The following is a 22,013-nucleotide window of genomic DNA, read 5'->3' as shown; positions in this document are numbered from 1 at the left end:
TTTTAAGTGAAGTTGATGAATTTGGAGGTAGTCTGCCTCCTCAGTCTTTTATCCATCAATACCAATGGCAGGAAAACAGTCCCACAGCATGATGCTGCTACCACCATGCTTGAAGGTTAGGCTTGAAATCCTGACTTTTACTCCTCTAAACATGCTTGTTATTATTATTGGGAGATAGCTCACTCTCGTCTAGTTGACCATAAAACCTTTCTCTAGAAAGCATTTGGCCTGTCCCTGTGGGCAGCTGCAAATATCAGTTGAAATAAAAGGTGTGTGTATGCTTTAAGAGCAGGCTCTCCTTTTTTGGTCATGACCTCTCAGCCCATCAGTTCAATGTTTACTTTTTATGCTGGCAGATAGAAACCAGCAGCTCACTCGTTAGAAGGTAATACAGGTCTTAACCCTGTCAAGCTGAGGCATTCTAGAAATGTTTCACAATTTATTAAAAAAAAAAAATATATATATATATATATATATATTAATCTGATTTTATGTCCCTAATGAGTGTATAGAAGACAGAGACATAAGATATCTTTTTACTATAGCAAAGACAAATTTGTGTGTCTGTCTCCTTTCCATTTTTGTAACTAGAGGGCAGTGAGTCAGTCACTAGAGTGTCTGTGGTTTCAGGCCACACCAGCATCAGCAACACTGTGCCCATCGCTCAATTCTCAGAGGAAGAAAAGAAGGTGTCCGTCATTAAAGCCCCGCATTACGAAGGCATCGGACCTGTGGATGAGTCAGGCATTCCTATTGCCATTCGCACGGTGAGGTTGCATGTTCAAAGAACCAAAAGACTGTTTTAGTTAGGTACAGAGTAGTAACATTAGTGACTCATTTTAGACTGTCTTCATAGGGGATCACTTGTAATAGAGAGGATTACTTTCAGCTGTCAGCAGCTTTTGACCCCACATTGAAAACCCTTTCTGTCTTCTACCGTCTCTGTTTAAGTAATACCTTTACCCTTTCTCTGTGTGCTAGTTGTGAAGATGAGCTTACTTCATTGCTCTTTACTTGTGAAAGAGTGTGAATCTGTGTTATCTCTTTTCAGGCTTTTCATGTATTAGCATTTGACTCAGTTGTCTGCTTCTTGGGAAGAAGCATTCATGACAGACATGCTGCACTACAGAGGTAAAGAAAAGAGACTAGAACAGAGACGAGGAAAAGAAGCGCAGAAAAGTTGGAATAAAAGAGAAAAACAACCCTGATACTCCTTGTTGTGAGCAGGCAGACATTTTTGTGGCCACTTTGTTTGGTAACTGTGGAGAATGAAGCCATAATAGTTCTGTTTCTTGTCCCTGCCAATGCTACATGCAAAGCCTCCATAATCCAGAACCAGGGCTCACTGCTACTGAATAACTAACGGATTAAGTCCCTCTGCCATTTGATGGCTCTTATTTGAAGTGTCTGTTGGATCTATAGTGTTTACACAAAGACAAGCATTTCTCCTGTGGTTTGGTGGCACAGCACCAGGAGCCCTTTCTTTGCCAATGTATCAACATAGCTTCTGTGGTTTTAGTCTGCCGTGTAAAACTAAACCTGCTTGCCCTGATTTGTTGAATTTACACAAAAACTATTGGCCATCGTACACGTGACAAAAGGCCTTGTTTATAGCTGATCTGTATTTATTTGCATCATTTATCAGCTTTTACCCATCTTTTTTATTACAAACCAAAGAAACATACAGTACCTCACAACATTGAGTAAATAATTTATTATATCTTCTCATGGGACAACACTGATTATATGATGCGTTTGGGTCTACAAGACCCAAATAAATATTACCTGAATTCATCAGAAAATAGGTAGCGCTGTCTTGCCGTGGTTTAGCATATAGTCTGACCTCATAATATGAACTTAATCTCTGTTGGGAATAAATTGGTGTTTTGCATATAGAACCTTTACATTTTAATTTTACATTTCATAATGCATTGTGTGATATTTGTTTTTTGTTTTTTTCACAGACGGTTGACAGGCCAAAAGATTGGTACAAAACTATGTTCAAACAGATTCACAAAGTTCACAAAGCAGGTATGTCCATACTAAAGCATCCTGAAAAATGAATTATGTTCTGTGATTAGATGATTTGGCTATTTGGACTGGAACAAGTCATTTATGCATGCGGTTTACGATTATGTATGTATGTGTGTGTGTTCCTGTTTTGGCATCACAGTGAGAACCAATTTTCCGATATCACCATCAAATTGAGGACCATTTGTACCAATGTGAGGACATTTAGCCAGTCTTCACGACCTATTTTGCCAATGGTTAGGTTTAGGACTAAGATGTGAATTGAGTTTAGGTTAAGGTTAGGGTTAGGCATGCACTGGTAATGGTTAGGTTTAGGGTTATTGTCAAGGTTAGGGCATAGAAAGGGTTGAAAATGACTGAAAATCAATGGGAGTCAACACATGGTCCTCACTACATATAGCAAAACAAAAGAGTGTGTGTGTGTGTGCGTGCGTGCGTGCGTGCGCGCGCGTGTGTGTGTGTGTGTGTGTGTGTGTCTTTGCATGTCAGTTCCTGTTAAACCCAAAGACCCAAACAACCCCAGAGCCAGAACTCATTAGACATGAGCAGGGGAGTCTTGAGCGAAGATGGAATAGCGAGAACCCTCTAATAGACTCAGAGCTGTCCTGGGAAATCAGCTCTAATTTTCTGGGTCTGACAGAATGGCCCAGTCAGCACAAGGCTTGATTGTTCTGAACTGCTCAGGTTTCTTTTTATGACAGCACATGGAAAAGATACACATTCTCACTGTATTGCAGAAACAATTTAATTTGTTTCTAACAATTTAATATGTTTCTATCCTCTAAAGAGTTTTATAGCAATATTCTAAAATCACCTTAATGATCACTGCCAGTTAACAGTTTGGAGCATTATGCCCTTGGAAGACTCAATATTTTTCTGACCTCCAGTCTTTTGTGTAGAATCTCTAATTTCGTGGTTCCATGCCCTCTACAAGCTTCCCAGTACATTTTGTACAGAAACAGGCCCAGAGCTTAACGGATCCTCCGCCGTGCATAACAGCGTACAAGAGTGGTGGTTGCCCATATGTAAATTCTTTATTTAATACCAGATCAACTTGCATTGCTTGCTATTGTTTTACATAACATAGGTCTCTTTTGACCAAGTTGCAGTTAAAGTCCCAGCTGTGTTTAGCAGACTTCACATGTTTACATTTGTAAAGGTAGGACAGGAAAGGTTTTTTTCCTGGTATGCCCCCTAAATAACTGATTGGCATGTGGATAGCTTACGTTGTTATGAAGCCTTAGTAACACCCAGGTGGCACTCCTTGACACAGTTCTCCAACCGTGAACTTTAAAGACTTTTACCCTTGCCATCCTTCTCACTGTGCCCTAGTTGAAGGATATGTTCTCTAGTCTTTCCTAGGTACAGTTGCTAAGAGAAATGGTTGTCTGTGGGACATCATATTTATACTCCAGGAAAATCATGAATTAAAGCAACATGACTTCCTTGACAGTCTGATCTATTTAAAAAAGTAAAGTATGAATAACAATAATGCATCAGTTAGATTTTACAAACAAAAATATTATGATTGCCAATGGATATGAAACTGTTAAAAAATATCTTATTCAGTTTTTCTGTCCACTGAATAAATGTGCCTAATTTTAATGTTGGATTTTCAAAATTTTTCAGCTTGAGATTATACCACTGGAATATATTTTTATTTTTATTTCAGTGGGGGGGTTAGTATGTTGTGGTTAATTTCTAGTTTATCGTAGAAATCAGGGTTAGATTTTTGTTACGAAAGCTCAACAAGAGGTGTTCAGGAAAAACAAATGTCTGTGCATAGACAGAGATAAAGTAAATTAGGTTTGAATTGGTCGTTGCCATTCTTCTGCGAATTAATAATTCTAAAAATTGCTTTGTTATTGTACTTGTGAAACTTACTAGTAACCCTAAAAGTTTATGCGTTATAGTGTGCATGTACATCAATCAGTCTTTTTACCTTTTCTACCCCAGATGATGACTACTCTGGCACATACAATGCAACATATGCTTTCATAAACAACGGTGAGACTTGTTCTCGATGGAACAAAAAACTGTTTCATACACTCTTATCATTTCTTCCCAACCTGTATGTCTCCTCCTTTCTGCCTTATTGCCCTCATTACTTCTCCCTCCACTGTCTCCCCCATTCTGTCATTAGCCGACAACTACAGTGCCACCATGGCCCACCCACCTCCTCAGACACACACGTACAGACCCTTGTCCAAAAGCCCCTCAGACAATGGTGGGCAGCTGGGTCTTCGGGAGCCTTCACCATCTCCTGTACCCCCACCACCTCCACCCATGCCCTCCCTCCTACAGCTTAGGGCCAGAGAAAGCGACCGCGACAAAGATTCAACAGACATGTAAGCAAATTTTCCTATTGTGGAACACTTCAGTGTTACTGACATTCAATGCAAGCAGTGTGAAATTGTCTGAAAGGACAGGTTCTTTACCACCTATACGAAGCATGTCTTATGGCTGTTTTCAGCATGGACAAAACCAATGGCAGCTTTTTCACGGCATGTGGCTATTGTGCACCTGTGTTGCTTGGTCTTCGGAGAATTTAATGGACTGGCCTAGCTGGTCTCACGTCAACCTAGTCATGCCAACAACTGAACTAAAAGTAATTTGTTGTAACGCTCTTGGTGGCGCAACTGCTATGCCCTTCCACCATTGCTCTGGCTAGAGTAATAGGAATGTCAGCAATAAGCTGAAACAAATAATCTACATCTCCACGCCATAGATACAGCTCCCTGAGCTGACTTCTTGTTCATAGAAATCTGTATGCACTGGACTCTCTGGGTTGCAGCTGTAAAAGCTGAGATGAAGCGTCAGGTTATGGTTACATCTGTAAGACCATTTATGCATGTTTGCTTTCTTCTGCCATACAGCATACTGATCAAACCTTTTTTTTTCCAGAAGAAGCCATAACTACAACCATGAAATTAGCAATTTTTTAAGTAATAGAAATAAATCAGTGGTATATTTATATGAAGGAAAACTGGCAGAAATGTCACTGCTGCTGGGTTAGGGTTCTAATCTCTGTGGTTCACAGGCTCTTTCTTGTCAGTATTTTATTAATGGCCATTACTCTATTAATGATCTATGGCATCAAGCCTTTTCTTTTCATCCTTATATTACATTAAGTATTAGGCTATTTTGTGAAAGACACATTTCTTTTTTGCTTGCATTAGGAATGAATGGGGTCCTCCAAACAGGAAAGTGGACACACGAAAGTACCGAGCAGAGCCCAAGAGTATTTTTGAGTATGAACCCGGCAAGTCTTCAATTTTGGAGCATGAAAGACCAGTAAGTATTTTTTCTAATGGCTACCATTTTCCTCAAAAGTATTTTTTTCTGACATCACACAGACTTGTTTCTGGTAAATGTTATTGCTGTGAGATGTAATGAGCTCTGGCCATGTAGAAGATTAATGCTGGAGTTGAATATAGTGTTAGTCTTTAAAAAGCCTAAACAGGCAACTTTATCTGCAAAACACTATTTAAATTCAGCCACAATACAACCAAGAGTCCATTAAACTCACCAACAACATTTGTTCATTTCTTTATGGTTTGATGATTAATGTCACACTGCCCGCTCCACATGTGTTGACTCTCCTAGTAACGATGGGTAAAAGACCTTAAAATAGGTTAATCTTTCACTGCAGTGTCATAATTTGACACAGAAACTAAATCCAGCATTTAATTTAAGTACATTTATGCTTTTTGTAATAAAACTCATAATTTCTTTGTTAATTTTATTTCAAACTAATTGATGGCACATTTAATTGAAACTCTCTACCTGATACTTTGTGCCATCTCCTTTTGCCATTAGAACAGCTCTTTTTCATCTGTAACATTTAGGTTGGAGAGGGATATTTGATTATTCCTGTTAACATAATTTCTCCAGATTGTTCAGAGTCTTGGGTCCTTTTTTGTGCTTTCTTTTCTTTACCAAAACCCACAAGTTCTCTTCAGGATTTAGGTCTGGAGACTGAGATGTCCATGAATGAGAGTTGATCTTGTCTGGTGAATCATTTCTGTGTTAACCTGGCCATATGGATCATTAGCTCGCCAAAAGAGTCAGTGAAGATCGATTTTCAGTTTTCTGGCACAAAACTAAATTGTCTTGACTCAGACTGGGCCACTTCAGAATGTTAATGTTGCTTCCAGGCAAAAGAAACATGTAGGTAAACTTTAAATATTTATTTAAACCTTAATCTGCTAGAGGTATGAATTGGGAGTGAATCGACACATGTATTTGTATTGAAAGGTTTTGTTACAGGCCTTTCAGTTCAGCAATCAAACATAACCATTACAGCATTGTTTTAAACCATGCTATACTGTATTTGTCTGCAGAACCTTTGAGTGCAGACCTAAAGTGGAGAATTGTACATTTTGCCGCACAACTTTAAAAAGCGGCACCAAAACAACAGGGACTCTAACGTCTTCAATTTAGCAACACTTTAATTTCTCATTTAGCTATTGTGATGATGAGGAAAGAAAGGTGGACCGCAGCAAAGCTTTGTAAAGCTTAAAGTCCCCTGAAACGATGAGAAAACAGATGTAACATCACTGGTATGAAGAAAAATAGGCTGAATAGGAAACCCAGTTCCTCATTGCCCAGCAGCCCATAACATCATAGCAGACATGAGACCACACACCAGCTGATACTGTCGAGGGGAGTCCATCAGATGAGAGGAGTTTCTCAATAAGTGCAACATTAACTATTTTCAAATGATTGTATTATTATGGAAGAATGTTATTGATTGATAAAATCAAACTAAATCTCAGGTCAGTTCTATACTTCCCAAAGCCTTAAAACATTAGTCTAATTATTGTCAGAAATGTAATGGTTCTTTTTTCACTGCTGAATAAAGTAAGAAATACCTATACATTTTTGTTTTGTTTATTTTGATTTAAACATACCAAAACTGTATCAAACTGTGAATTTAAAACCCAGGTACATACATTATATGTTTTGCATGTCGTACTCTGTTCTCTACCAAAAAAATAAAAAGATAAACAGTATGAAACAAATTTGGCCATGTCAGACCTTTCTGACCTGGTCATGCTTTCATAGAGTGTGACAGGATTTACTCAGTTATTTGCGATTTATCATAATGAGCTTTCACAGCTGGGCAAGCTCAAGTCCTGGTCAATTTTTGAAATTGCACATTGTTGTCAGGCTTTAGTCTCTACAGTTCTAGTTAAAGTCCCTGTTCTATTAAGCAAACTCTGCATGTGTATGCTTGTAAGGAATGGACTGAAATAGCTTTTTCCTAACATCCCTCCCAAATAACCTGTTGGCATGTAGTTGGAGACTATCTAAGCTTTTGAAGTTTTTGTTTACCCTCCTTCCCACCCTGACATGTCATATTTATACCCCATAGAAACAGGAAGTCATGGTTTACAAAAAATAGAAAGCTCCCTAGTTACTCTTCTAAATTTAAAAGTATAAATTTAAAAATATCTTTTTGTAGCATGTATTATATAAGGATTTTTTGGGGTGCAAATGAGGCATCACTGATTTCTGTAAAAAAATAAAATAATAATTAGAATGGTATTTTTTCCCCCACTGAATAAATGTTTTCAAATAAATGTCAAAATTTTCATTGAGATTTTGCTAAAATAATAAGATTATTTTAATTTAGGGCTTTTTACACACTTTTACCAGGAATGCCAGTAAGTGTGGCAGTCTCTGTACATTATATATTGTATGTTTCAATAAGGGCTTTTACATGGATATGTGTCATAGTACATCTGGTCAATAAAAGCGAATGTGGGCGTCAAAAGTGAATGTTTCTATTCAAGTTTCCCCTGGTAACAGTCCACTGGCTGTTAGTTCTGTTGGAAACGTCAAAGAAGACAGATAATTATTATATAAACCGCTGGGTTAATAACAATGAAAGGTGGTTGAGATTCGAACACATAATGAGGAAACTGTTACAGATGGGGAGCCTTTCTAAATACATGAGGGAGAAGAAAAGATTTTTTTGAAAGGGTTCGACATTTTAATGTGATGTCGGCAGATAGCACTCCTGGGGCAATAATGTATGAGTCAGCGCCTGAGAAAAGCAATAAAAGACGAAAGCTGTAGACACTACCCACGCTGGCTGTATCTGCTGTCTGTTCGCTGCCTCTGCTCTCCATTATACAAGGGAAAAACAGACATGAAAGATACTTCTAGGCGATGGGCCAAAGAAAAAATATAGTACTCTAGGATTTTTGTTGTTTTTAATGGTTGTTTGAGTGTGCCTATGTTATGTTGGAGTGCCTGGCATTCTCTACAAAAGGCGTTTCTTTATGGATGACTCATATTTCTGAAATACCAACTCTCTTTCAAGAAAGAGACCAGTAACTATAACAACAGCACCTACAAAATGTTTTTGGCTCTGTTTTATTTGGCTCAAAGACTTATTTTGGTGAGGGAATAGACCTAGAAAGAGCAGACAGAGCTGTTGGAGAGCCATTTTTTTTTTTGATAGTTGATTCAACATTTTATAATACCAGACTATAAAAGATACTCTTTAGATTTTAACTCAATACCTAAATCCACTTTTGTATCGTAAATAATTACTGTATTACTTTTTTAACCTTCCTCAGAACTGGATATAAGAAAATAGGAAAAAATAAACCTTTAGATTTAAAGGGAAAATGCCAAAGCAAAAGTATTCAAATTCCAATTTTCCATATTCCATTTAACAGTTTATTTCATTAAGATTATTTAATAGACCAGCACACAGTAATTGTGAACTGGAAAGAAAATACTTTTCAGTAACTTTTTTTACAGGGCAAAGACTTAAAATTGTGCCGTGAGTTGGTATTAAACCCCCCCTCTAATGGCTCTAAATCACATCCAGAGTAACTAATTGCTTTCAGATGTCACCTAATCGATAAACAGAGTCCGCCCGTCTGTTATCTAATCCTCAGTATGAAACCAGTTGTTCTGGGAAAGGCTCAAAGTTTTATTAAAAACATTTGTTACCAAAAAGCATTATGAAGACCAAGACCACAGGAGACAGGATAGGGATATTTAAACCAGGGTTAGGTTTTAAAACAAAATCCAAAGGTTTGAACATCTCAAACTAAGCTGACAGGTGTAACAAAGACCTCTGAAGGAGCTGCAGAAATCCACAGCTAAGGTGGGAGGATTGGAAAATAATTGTAGATACAAACCCGTCAGGTTTTCCCCCAACTAATGTACAGGACACAGCAAACATGTAGATAGAAGTGTTCTGGTGGTGGGAGCATCATGCTGTGGTAGAAGCTTTAAGGTAAGCTGGTTAGACTTGATGAGAAGATGAAGACCTAAAAACAGGGCAAAACCTTTTGGAAGTTGAAAAAGACTTGAGAATGGGCTGGAGTTTCACCTTCCAGCAGGACAAGAACTCTAAACATGCAGTCAGAGCTATGATGGAAGGGTTTAGATCAAATCATATTCATGTTAGACTGGCCCAGTCAAAGTCCAGACCTAAATCCATTGAGAAACTGGGGTAAGACCTGAAAATGTTTTTATTTTACTTTCATGTTTGCTTTAATTTGTGTTGGTCAACTACAGGGGTGGCCAACTCCAGGCCTGAAGAGCTGTTCTCCGTCATGTTTTAGATGTTCCCCTGGTTCAATACACCTAAATAAAATGAATGCTTCATTACCTGGCCTCTGCAGAACATGATGACATATTTTAGGAGTTAATTCAACTATAAATTCAGCTGTGTTGGATAAAGGAAGCACATCTAAATCGTGCAGGACACCAGCTGCTGAGGACTGGCCATCCCTGGTCTTCACATGAGAATACTATCTTCTAAATGCAGTCTGACTGTGAAACCACATTGTCACTATTGTTCTGTAAAAGGGAAAAATGAGAAGCAAAAACAGTTTCTCCATCAGCACTTCTATCCCACATCTTCATCCTGGTTCATTCTGTGCCCATCTTTGTTTGCATCCTCCTAACCATGGGGTCCATGTCTCTCTTTATGTGTGATTCCTCTCCACACCTCCTTTCTCCTGTCTTTCTTCAATTTCTTCTCCCTGTCATGTTCTCTCAGACCTATGATGACATAGATTTAGAGAACGAGCCTTGGTATAAGTTCTTTTCCGAGCTGGAGTTTGGGCGGCCGGTAAGTCGGGGCTCTCCGGCTCCCTCAACCACATCTCTGCCGAAAGGCTTACACCCTCCATCTCTTCCCACACCCAGGACACTTTTGTTCTGTTTCTACCATCTGCCTGGGTGGGGCTAGCTGTTTGGGCATGTGGTATTTGTTTGGTGCAGTGACCCCTCCCTTCACACACACACGCACACGAACACACAAATGTGACAGTGATGTGTCTGTTTTCCTATTTTCGTTTTTCATTTATGTAGTATTTTTTAATTAATTTATCTGACTATTAGCAGGTTTGAAAAGTGATTTATTTGATTCACTATATTAGCTTAAAGAAAACTCATTCTCAGTCATAAACATCTATAAATCGAGGTAACATACATCAATTTCCTACCTGTTGTTTTATTTAGCCTATTTGGAAATGTGTTTATTCCTGCCTGCTTGTAGTTTTTTTCTATTTGCTTTTGTTAGTAGATCAGAATGCCCTGGTTGTCTATGAGCTCAGTTCTTTAGTGGCCCCTGCTGTACGTTCGTGGTGATTACATGATAGTTGCTTAGGAGCATCACATGTGAGATCAAATTATAATTAGTTCACTGATTTTTTTTTATTGTCTAATGAGGATGTGCCTCTGTCTCCGACATTACATCAGTTGTTGACTTTCAGGGCTTTATTTAAATGTTCAGGTGGAAGTTTCAGCTGTTTATTGGGATTTCTGTCTGCAGTTTTTTAAGTGATTTGCATGACCTGATAAGTCATCAAAATAGAAGGTTTCTCACATGCACTGACGGATTCTGCCATGGCAAAATCTCAAAATATTAATACGTCTTTTGCCAGCTGGACGCTTGCTAATATGCACTAAAATCACAGCATTTGAATGCAGTGTGCTGCCTTCTTAGATGAAGACAGCAGCTTGTGTGTTTTTTTTTTTATTTCTGCACTCTGCATGTGTGTGGTACTTGGGTGTGTTTGTGAAAAATGAAAAAAAAAGATGGACAGGCCTACTTAAGCTCTTGCGGCCTGTAATTGTGATCCTTTTTTGTTAGAAAAAGGTGCCGAAAAGTAGCAGTAATACATTGCCAGGCACTTTTTTGTCATTCTTTGTAAAGATGTGAAAAAAAACCTAGTGGCATGATCTCAAAATATCAAACCTTTAATTCAGCTGTATGTATTCAATGGAGAGAAAATCCCATGTTAAGAAATACATAGTATGTTCTAGATCATTATCATGCTGAATTACACATCACTATTTCAGTTTTCTGACAAAAGTCGGAAACATTACGTCAGAAACCCACATATTTATTTAAAATGTCCTGGTAATCGAAAGAGTTCATGATGTCAAAGACTTAAAGGAAAAACATGCCCATAGCATCACAGGTTCTCTACTGTACCTAACAGTAGACATGAAATGCATTTCAGCATTTGTTTCTGTTGTTTGATGCTTAGAGATTTAGCTGCTGAAAGACTTAGCTCCAAATGACTGAAGCACACAGTTATAATTAAAGCGAACATGTTTAAGTATTAGATGCTTGGATAGAAAATGCTTTTATCTAGTATCACTCCCAAATACTCAGTTAGCACGTAGGTAGAGTCTAACGGTTGTTATGGTTACGTTTCTGTTTTTTTAACAGTGGACTTTGTAGATTTTTTACCCCCTTGGTGATTTTAAAGGAGAGATGCCAATTATTGTACCACTAGTGACTATTTTCACTGCTGAATAAATGTACTGCAAACCAAAGGTTTTTCAGTTTGAGATTATGCCACTGAAATAAAATATGAATTTATTTATGGCTTTTTATACTTTTTTAGCAGCGGTTCCAGTTAGTGTTGCCAGCAGCAGATGAACTTGCATAGGGCTTCCTGTGTGGAAATGTGTTAGTGTTTGGTTGTCTGCTCAGTAGATGCGTGCTAGTGTGTAAACAGTTGGTGCATATTTGTTTGCTGTGTGACAGAAGCTTATTTGCTACAGTTTTTAACTGGCTCATCTCTGGTTCCTCAGATTCTCTAACAGGTTTTACCCTCTCCACATGTTTCTCATGTTTTTGATTTTTTCCCCATGATGTCACCACCGCTTCTCCTCCTTCACCTCATCTTCACCTTCTTCCTACTCCTCCTCCTGCTCTCCTCCCCTACCTGCTTACTGCTGCTGCTGCTGTTTGGGGTGGAAGCCTCCTAAAAAACGGCTGGATTATAATCCAGACATCTCCACCCGCCAGCGCATCGAGGTAATCTCAAATTCATCAAAAGAGGTTTTTTTATGTCATCATTTCTGTGTTACATGCTCTAAATCACACTGTGTGTGGATGCGATATGCTTACAGGCCCTTAAAAATATTCAAGCTCGTTTCAATCTATATTGAGAACATGAAGTAGTGCACGATTGTAAAGTGGAAGTCAAAGGGTACCTTGTTTCAAAATATCTTACAAATAATGTGAAAAGTGTGGCAGTTTTGGTGAGTCAATACTTTGTAGAACCACCTTTTGCTGCAGTTCACCTGTATGTCTTTTGGGGTATGTCTTTATCTGCCTTCGTAATTTGGGACTGAAAGGATGGAGAGAGTCAGTCAACATTGGTTTTAAAGTTTTCCAACAGACAGTCGTTAACTTTATAACTCATGAATATGTTTTACATTAAACCATTCTATTGTGATTCTGCTAAAAATGTTTATGGTTGTTGTCCTGGCGCAAGGGGAATTTCTGCCCCAGTCTTAAGTGTATCATTGCCTCCAACAGGCTCATCCAGTATTTAGTTGCATCAGTCTTCACATAAACTATGACGGGTGTTACTGTTACTGCTGAAGATAAATGTCCCCACAGTAAGATGTTGCCATCACCATGTTTCACTGTCAGGTTGGTGTGTTCACGGTGGTGTGTCTTTTTCTGCCATGTGTCCCTTGAAGTCTGATCCTGGTGTCATGTAACCAGAGCACCGTCTTCTACACGTTTGCTGTTTCTCCTATATGGCCTGTGGGACTTATTATGGCTTTCTTTCAACAACAGATTTCTTCTTGCCACTTATACATAAAGGCCAGATTTGTGGAGTGAAGAGCTAACAGCTGTCCTGCCAACAGAATTTCCCACTTCAGCTGTGGATCTCTACAACCTCTCCAGTTACTATGGGCCTCTTGGCTCCTTCTATTATTAATAGTCTTGGTAGATCTGCAGTTGTACAATCCTTTTTCCATTTTTTAGACGATGTGCTCCATAAAGTGTTAAAAGCTCAGGATGTTTGTTTTAAAACACAACCTATTAAACATCTCCACGGCTATATCCCTGACCTGTCTGCTGTGTTCCTTGATGATGAAGATGAAGATGAATTGTCATTGCACCTCACAGTATGATGAAGTTAAAATGCAGACTCCATATGGTTTGAACATAAAACAAGTATGACTTAAGTTTGTAGACGAAAAACAATTATATCAATTGTATCAACAATTGTATCATTTAACATATTTGTCATAAAACAGCCACAAGATTGCTATGGTAGATCTATAAAAACAGAAGTGAATAGCCCAGTGATTATGAGTTTAATTGTCTGACCACACTAGGGTAAAAGCTTTGTTTAAATCTACAGGTGCGGGCCTAAATGGATCTGTATTGCCTCCCTGAGGGCAACAGTGAGAACAAACTGTAACCTGGGTGGAAACAGTCCTGAAGTATGTTTTTAGCACGATGCAGGTATCTGGTCTGGTATATTTGAGACAGTGAAGGGAGCTGTGTTTGTATAGTATACTGAGCTGACATCCTGACTCTCCAGGGCCTTTTTGTCAGATGTGTTGCGACTGTTAAACCTCACTAGGATATTATGTTTGATTATATTTTGCACGGAACAGTTCTAAAAAGACAGGAGCAGATTCTGGGGTAGATTAACTTTCCTCAAGGTCCTCAAAACGTTCAGTCGCTGCTTTTCAGTTCAGTCATTTGTTGTTTAGATGAGGTCCCAGAAATTTTAAGTCACCAATCCTCTCCACGGCATCCCCGTTAATATAACAGGAGCTGGGGCTGTCCTGTTATTGCATCCCTGTATTGATGGTGTTTGCAGTTGGCCTTCATGATGCTGTTTGTTAGCTAACGTTTTCTAACAAACCTCTGAGGCCTTCAGAGAACATCTGGATTTATTCTGAGAGTAAAATACACAGTGGTGGACTCTGTGTACACATGAGGGTGATATTTAGGGCATTTGGCTTTGCTGGATTTTAGCCAGGGTTGTAGGGCTGAAGGGCACTTTTTACATTTTTATCTGTAATATAATCTGAAAATCATGTATCCTTTTACTTCACAACCATGCACTACTTTATGTTTGCCTGTCACTTAAAACCCAAATAAACCCAAATAAATAAAAGTTTGTAGTTTTAATATGACAAAATGTGAAAACAAGAATATTTTTGTAAGACAGAGTATGACTGTAACACTTACAAATACCTCTGCTTTGTGAGATTTATAACAGTCATGTTACAGCCATCCTTCTATCGTATATCAGGGCAGTCATTTTCTGACAGATGAGTGAGATTTTGTCACTTGAAAAGCTGTTTTTTTGCTTTTGAGCAGAGGAATATCTACTGGTTGTCTTTCTTTGTTTTGCTGTTTTAAAGAGCATTGGCCTGTACCTTTTAAGATCCAGTCCAGTTGATCCATACCAGATATTGCAGAAAATCATTTGCCCCCCTGAGTTGAGCTCATAACATCCTTTGCAATTTCACCTTTTCCATCATCCTTCTGAGCAGCCAAGAAAAAGGATCAGAAATTCATTCTTCACTTCGTGCACCAGTCTCTCTCTCTTGACCAGGTGTGCCATGTGGAACCAGCATCCGTCGCACCTTTGGTTGGGGGACTGTTTTGACTGTGGCACAGCTTCAACTGCATGCAGGCTGTGCTTTGTAAGCTGCCCTGCCTGAAGTCTTTGTTCATGCAGAGCTCACCTTTCTCTTTTGTTCTGTGCCCCTGTTTCAGACATCCCTCCACATCGCTCCTGCTGACAAGGCTTCAGAGAGTCCTGCAAGGTAACTGCTGTTTTTTATTTTCCTCTGCATGCCCCTGGTCCCCCTCCCCCATCCTCTCACCAGCAGCCCTCCTTGTTGTGATGCAGCGCAGTGTGAAAACTCTGACTCTGCTGGTAATATGTGGTGTCTTTCTTTAATGATGATCTGCACAGATTAGCAGCATTCTTAATGTGATTTAGTTAATGATCATAGGATGCTTTTCTCTCCAACTGAGACCAAATAAATTAACCCTGCAAACCTATTGATTCTGCTATTCACCTTCTGTCGCTCCTTCAACCCCCTCTTCTCCCTCTTCCTTTCAGCACTAGCCTGGTTATTCAGTCACATTCGGCAGGCTGAACAGAAAGGGCAGAAGAGGGATGTAATGAATAGTCTATTCATGTCAGTGACATTAAGTGTGTTCTCTCCCAAAAGAAAGAAAAACCCTTGGGTTTCTTTTTTCCAAAATAAGAAGTTACTAAACAAAATCTGTTAGAAGCATTTGAAAACTTTTTTTCCTGTCCAACTGATAAATATCAGATTAAAAAAAAAAAAAAATGCATTACTCGGATCAGGCCACTTTCATTGTTTGTTTCTATCCAGATTTATTACACTCTAGTCTAAAAGATTAATTCTTTTATTTCCATTTGAACAATGTTTATCAGAAATTTAAAGCAAGGAGATTCTGTATATTTCTCAGTGTCTCAGGTTACAATTTGTTTTATCATCAAAAAATACATTTAAATTTGTATTATGAGAAAAAATCATGAAACTGATAATTAAATAATTGTAATTAGGGATTGTTTTTATCGTGAACTAAATTATATTTTCTTATAAGTCATTAAGTAAAAAGAAGCAGAAAACAGAAAGTTATATTCTACTCTATTACCTGCTTCTACATCCAACCAAAGAAGTTTCAAGAATATTAATGTAAATATTTAAAATATTATTTAAAGTCTAAGTTTTAATAAACATTTACTGGTCTCTCTGTAGTTTAAAAAAAGAGTTTTGTGGCTCATACCTAACATTGAATGAAGGAGACAGTTTTGGACAGAAAAAACAAGGAGGAATTCATAGTTTCAGATCCACATTTGCTCTACCAGCTTCTAACACCAGGACCCCCACAGCAGCACAGCAAAATAGATTGCCTACATAGTTTTCCATAATCAGAATGTTTGCTCACTCACAGGATGAACTGATTCACTTCAGCTATGCAGTTTCCTTACTTCTCTCTTGTTCTGGCGAAAGGGTCACTTGGACTCTGCAAGGCTTTTTGGCTCTGGTTTAGATCATTTGGATGCCTTGGTGGTTTCTCTCTATAAATTTGAATTAAATGATGCTTAAAGGAAGTCAGTAAGCGAAGTTGAACATGTCAGATGTGTGGAGAAAAACTAAATAAAAGTCTAGCAGGGATTTTATACCAATATGGACAAACATAGACATAGAAAGCATATGATTAAAACAGCAAAAATTATCACAATCAATTCTAGTTGACTGGGTCTGACAAATCTTGCTGGTTCTGTTTCCCCTGATTGAGTCAAAACACAGCTGTTTTCAGGGGCTGGTAGCTTCTGGGGAAGGAGGCTTTACCAGGTATTGATCAACCAATCAGAAACAAACTAGAGATAAGTGATGTATCACGTTTTGCAGCCAGTAAGAAAATGGATTCTACAATTTTTTTCTAAGACATTCGTAGACATTTGTTATTTTATTGAGTAAATAGATTAAATTCAGAATTCAACAAAGAATCGTACCAGAAATTTGAGGTCTCGTAATTTGACTGTGAAAACGGATGGATTCATGTGGACAAACCCTGATTATTTATATTTACTTTATATTTTGATTTCATTTCTCCAAAAGGTTAATGTCTTTTATTGACTGTAATTGTTTAGTGATTGTAGCTGCTAATAGTGATAGAAAAACTGCAACCATAGGACCTTTACAGTTGGTAAATTCAGTTTTTATTTCCACTGAGCATTCCTCTAGATGCAGTGTTCTGAAAGTAACCGTTGATGTTTTTGTTGCAGTGCTGCCAGCGACTACAGGAAAAGAAGGAAGTCTGAGCCATCAGGTTTACAAACGAATGCCCTGTCCCCAAGCAGAGCTGTAACTTCCCCTAAACCAGTGGATGCCTACAGATCCAGCAGCAGCCTAAAGAAACCTGTCATTTGTTCCTCACCCTCCTCACCCTCAAGAGCCAAAGGTATTCCTTGTCACTGAAGCATGATGTTTTTGCCTAATAATTATTTTTTTTCTACTTTGTCTGTTTTTTCAACTCTTCTTCTTTCCTTGACATACACGTGTATTGCATTTATCATGAATTACTGAAATATTGTCTTGTGTTTTCACAATATGTCTTTCTGGTGTTATCGTAAGTTTGTTGGCTGCTGGTCCTTTGACTAAGAAACAAAATCTAAAAGAAACTTTTTTCAAATACTGAACCGCATTTCTTCCTCATTTATTTGTTTTTTCCCCTGTGCTTTTACCCTCTTGCGGGCTATTCTTGCTTAACCCTCTTTCCTCCTTCTTCTCTTTTACCACACGCTGCTCTTATTGGACAACTCAAAGGTGGGGACGCATGCAACATGTTTTCAAACAGTCTAAGCACCCCAGGTCCTTATGAGAGCACCTCTCTCCCTCCTCTCCTTTCTGACTCTGATCATTGCCATAAAGATGCCAGCCAGGAAGGCAGTTCTTCCTCTAAGCAGTCTGTCTTTTGCACAAACAATTGGCAGGCGAACAGCCAGGATGATAAAACATGGAGCAGTACAGAGGAGGCACCACCCTCCTCTGGCAAGCTCAAATCCCGCAGTTGCGATGACTTACTTAATGATGGCCATTCTGGTTCTGTTGGTCAAAACGCCACTCGCTCAGAAAGCGCCGGGTCGCTGGTGTGTGATGGGAAAGCCCCTACAGTATCGGACTCCACTCATTCACTGCCCCCTCTCCATCGGCGACGTGCACACGACTCTCCAGGTTTTCTACAGCTCTATCGTAAAATGCACCAGATTGACCGAGCTCAACTTATCCCGTCTGAAGTAATTCGTTCTGTCCGTGCTCGCATCCTAGAACTAGAGCGCCAGCCTCATCTGCATCGCCATCGCCTTTCTCCTTGGACACACTCCTGGGGTGTGGAAGTGCCAAGGGACATGGTGCCAAATCGCATTTCTGAATATGAGCGTCTTATTCAGAAGTCCAAATCTATGCCAAACTTGGGTGATGGTGAGGTGCCTTCAGGCACAACAACTCCAGGTGGCTCATCATCTCGTGCTAGCAGCGGTGGTGGCGTGACTCCGAGTTTACCAAAGCGCCGTTTTTCCATTGAGTCATTACTAGAGGAAGATACCAATAGCAACAACAGGACTGTACGTCACAGCATGGACCACATACCACGTAGCCCACCAGAGGGGCAACCCCGTGTTGGGCCCGAGCCTGGACGTGGCCAGTCATTTTCAGCTCCTCCCATTCCTCAAGGCCCGCTAGCAAATCATGACTATTCTGACAGTGAACAAGACGCTATTGCATCTGACCTCAGTGACTTCATCCAGGTGGAGGGTTCTTCTTTTTGCAGTGAGAGTGATTTTGACCATTGCTCCCTAACTTCATCTGAGAGTCTCTATGGATCTTCCACCCTCAATCACCACCACCTCCGTCACCATCACCATCATCATCATCAAGGTCATCAAAGTCTAGGCCAGAGCCAGGGCTACCAACACCGCCACCTTGTCAGCACCTGCAAGGGCCGCTGCCCAGCCTCATACACCCGTTTCACGACCATGCTTCACCATGAGAGGGAGCGAGCACGAAAGGAGAACCAGAGACAGCAGAGCCGCAACAGCCATTCCCAAATTCAGGCCTCGCAGTCCCAGCAAGCAATGTCCAAGCTGGCCTTCTTGGTCAGCCCAGTGCCTTTTCGCAGGAAAAAGGGCTCACCACCTACCTCTAGAAGAAGCGGTGGTGGTGGAGCTCGAGGTAGCAGACCCAAGTCCAAACAGGCCATCTATGAAGCACTAGATGCAGCCTTGAGAGACATTTATGAGCACATTCAAGCAGAGAGAGGCCACAGAAGCTCTAGGCCACCTGATGACAGTATTTTGAGGAGAATCCTGGCAGAACTGTTGCCAAGTGTGCCTGAAAGAAGCTCCTCTTTGCAAGGAAGGAGGGGCTGCTGGCCTGGGAGCCACTCCTCTGCATCTGTTTACCCAGATGGAAGCCCGACTGGGTATGCTTCCCATAGAGAAGAACCATCCACACCAAGCCTACAATCACCAAGGTTACAGTCGCCAATCAGTGCCTGCTATGGACGACATTTGGAGGCCTCAAACAATAATGAATATGGGGAAGAGCAAGGCAGTGGAAATAGTCTATGTTATTCAGGTGGAGATCATATATATATATCACTTCAAATATCTAGTGTTCTGCACTGTACATTGTCTTTAGGTGTTTGCACTATGTGTAATCAAAATGGCATAAGAAATATGTAAAAAAAACAAAAACAGTTAGAGACTATATCTATCTATCTATCTATCTATCTATCTATCTATCTATCTATCTATCTATCTATCTATCTATCTATCTATCTATCTATCTATCTATCTATCTATCTATCTATCTATCTATCTATCTATCTATCTATCTATCTATCTATCTTTTTTGTAAACAGAACATTTTATTGACAGTATCTTATGATACTAAAAATCCTACCTTTATTTGTCCTCCAGTTGTGTTCTGCTAAATTATTTTACTAAAACATTTCTGCAGTACTATTTCAGAAATATGTAAGATCATCCCTGGTTCACATCATACGTTGGATGAAATATAAATTCCTCCACATGTTAATTTCTCTGTTAGGCATATCTATCTGCTTTGATTCCCATGGCTTCACTGTGTCATGGTATATACACAAAAGAATTAAACGGAAATAACATGATTAATACAGTTATAATTATGTTAGCTATAACATTTAGTTATTGTTATTTAGATACATATACTTAAAGAAAACAGAGAAAAACGTGTTTTTCCTTTATGCTTTAAAACAATACAAATCCTATATTGGCTGAGCATTTAGTAGAGTTGTCTTCTCTAATAGCTAGCCTGCAGCCAGCGGCTTAACAGATAAGCTACTCCTAGCCTCCCAACTGTAGCTTTAAAACAGCAATACCCTAATAAGAGTATGAGTAACCTTGCCTTAGTTTCTACACAATGGCGCTCCGTGTTTGTTCATCAAAACAAAAATTTCCGCCAAATTTCTTTTTAAGGTATGTATGGAGAACATGTAGTTATCTCAGCCAACTGATCGGCAGTGTGCAGCAATAAGTGATGGAACATGAGGCTGTCATACTGTCTGGGTAAACACAGCTAGAGCAACCTCAGATCCCTCAGGTATTTTCTCTGGAATCTCATCAATGGCGCTGTAGACCATAGGAACACTATGAAGGAATTTTGAAACCGGAACCTAAATAATTTTGGTAGTCTTTTATTCTGGTAACCAGCCCGTGTTTCATTCAGTTATATGCACTTGAAGCTTTAGTCACCTCATTGGTCCACAGCCATGTCCATTATTAAAATATTCTGTGTCTTTGAGATGTATTATAACTTATTTGCTGTAAATTCTCTAGTTAAATCTTCCTTATTCACTGTTGGTACATTTCAGTTATTTAAACCTAAACATTTCTGCAAATGTTTCATATTAAAGTCATGCAAGTAAAGTTAGTCGTGGTCTTTCAACAAGTCAGATATTTTTATTTCAAACAATACAAACTCTGGTTGACATGTAGTTAAAGTATAGTAAACAGCGTGCAAGCATAGGAGGTGAGAACATTATGCTTGTCACAAATATAAAATTTCCACTACAGGGAAATTACTTAATTAAAATTACACTTTATTGTTCAGAAAACAACATTTACAATACTAAACAGCAAATATTTGAGAATTTACAGTAAGCTAGTCCGTTTGCAACTCTGTCTCCCAAAATTAGCTGTCTTTAAAACAAAGTTTTTTAGCAATTCAAAATTTGCTGTCATTTGACAGGTTGTTAATTCATTCTAGATGCATTTGTTTGTAAATAAATACTCTCTGTATATGGCAAGACAACATATGATATACCAACTTCTAGAAATTTTTGCTTTTTCACTTTTGTGGTTAACAGAACCTTTTTTGGTAAACAGGGTTGGTGGTTGGTGTAAATAAATGTTTCATTGTTTTGTTTTTTGAACAGATCATATTTTGGCTGCCATGTTCTCATTGATGATAGAGTTATGATTTTATATAATTGCTGAATATTTTTTTTTCATGTGCTTGTATGTTTGTTTGTATGTTTATTTTTATTTTATCATGCTTTTGCTGGCCTGTATTCCCCTTGTTTTATCTTGTGTTTCCAGTTACTTTGTAGAACTGCATGTGTGTTATTTGTGCCATGTTGTGTTTTAAGTTTGCTCACTTTGTTTTTTTTCCCCTTTGTGATGGAAATAAAATACACGTGTTCTTGACCAAAGCTGTCATTCCCTGTTACCCATTGGAATGGCATCATTTCTGTATTGTTCAGTGCTTTTTCCACATCCCATTTGTAGAGCTCGTGTTACATGGAAGTGATTGCTGTTCTCGAACATCAATATTTCTTTTCATCACAGACCATGATGTCTCGAGGAGTTATTCCACCATGGATGGACGCCACACACCGCAGGCCAGAAGATCAACCCCTGACAGAGAGGTACAACAAAGGAATAAATATGTATTTAGACTCTTTTCAGGTTAGAGTCGCCTACTAACAAGCCCAATAAAATCCTGTTTTTAAATGTCAATACAGAATAGATATGTAAGATACAGTGCCTTGAAAAAGTATTCATACCCTTCAACTTCTCCACATTTTGTCACATTTTACACATCTAGAGAAAGATGTTGTTGTCCATCCTTATTTGGAA

General features: G+C 38.9%; 1 protein-coding gene across 20 annotated transcripts in view; it reads left to right on the top strand.

The window, feature by feature from the left end:
* Positions 1-22,013, top strand: part of sorbs2a (sorbin and SH3 domain containing 2a) — an 85,354-nt gene that overhangs the window by 51,644 nt on the left and 11,697 nt on the right. For 14 of the 20 annotated variants that reach the window (XM_047366385.1, XM_047366384.1, XM_047366400.1 and 11 more), the window contains 11 exons: positions 592-767; positions 1,965-2,031; positions 3,988-4,038; positions 4,175-4,379; positions 5,211-5,325; positions 10,064-10,135; positions 12,284-12,340; positions 15,065-15,114; positions 17,121-17,296; positions 17,662-19,470; positions 21,723-21,802. In XM_047366385.1, the coding sequence (XP_047222341.1) occupies positions 592-767; positions 1,965-2,031; positions 3,988-4,038; positions 4,175-4,379; positions 5,211-5,325; positions 10,064-10,135; positions 12,284-12,340; positions 15,065-15,114; positions 17,121-17,296; positions 17,662-19,470; positions 21,723-21,802 (2,858 nt within the window). The remainder of the gene's footprint in view (positions 1-591; positions 768-1,964; positions 2,032-3,987; positions 4,039-4,174; positions 4,380-5,210; positions 5,326-10,063; positions 10,136-12,283; positions 12,341-15,064; positions 15,115-17,120; positions 17,297-17,661; positions 19,471-21,722; positions 21,803-22,013) is intronic. The other 6 variants (XM_047366402.1, XM_047366403.1, XM_047366386.1 and 3 more) reach the window with 5 other exon arrangements.

The sequence above is a fragment of the Girardinichthys multiradiatus genome, chromosome 5 (genome assembly GCF_021462225.1).
Source record: "Girardinichthys multiradiatus isolate DD_20200921_A chromosome 5, DD_fGirMul_XY1, whole genome shotgun sequence".
Taxonomy (NCBI): domain Eukaryota; kingdom Metazoa; phylum Chordata; class Actinopteri; order Cyprinodontiformes; family Goodeidae; genus Girardinichthys; species Girardinichthys multiradiatus.
This window is presented reverse-complemented; position numbering and strand designations above follow the sequence as displayed.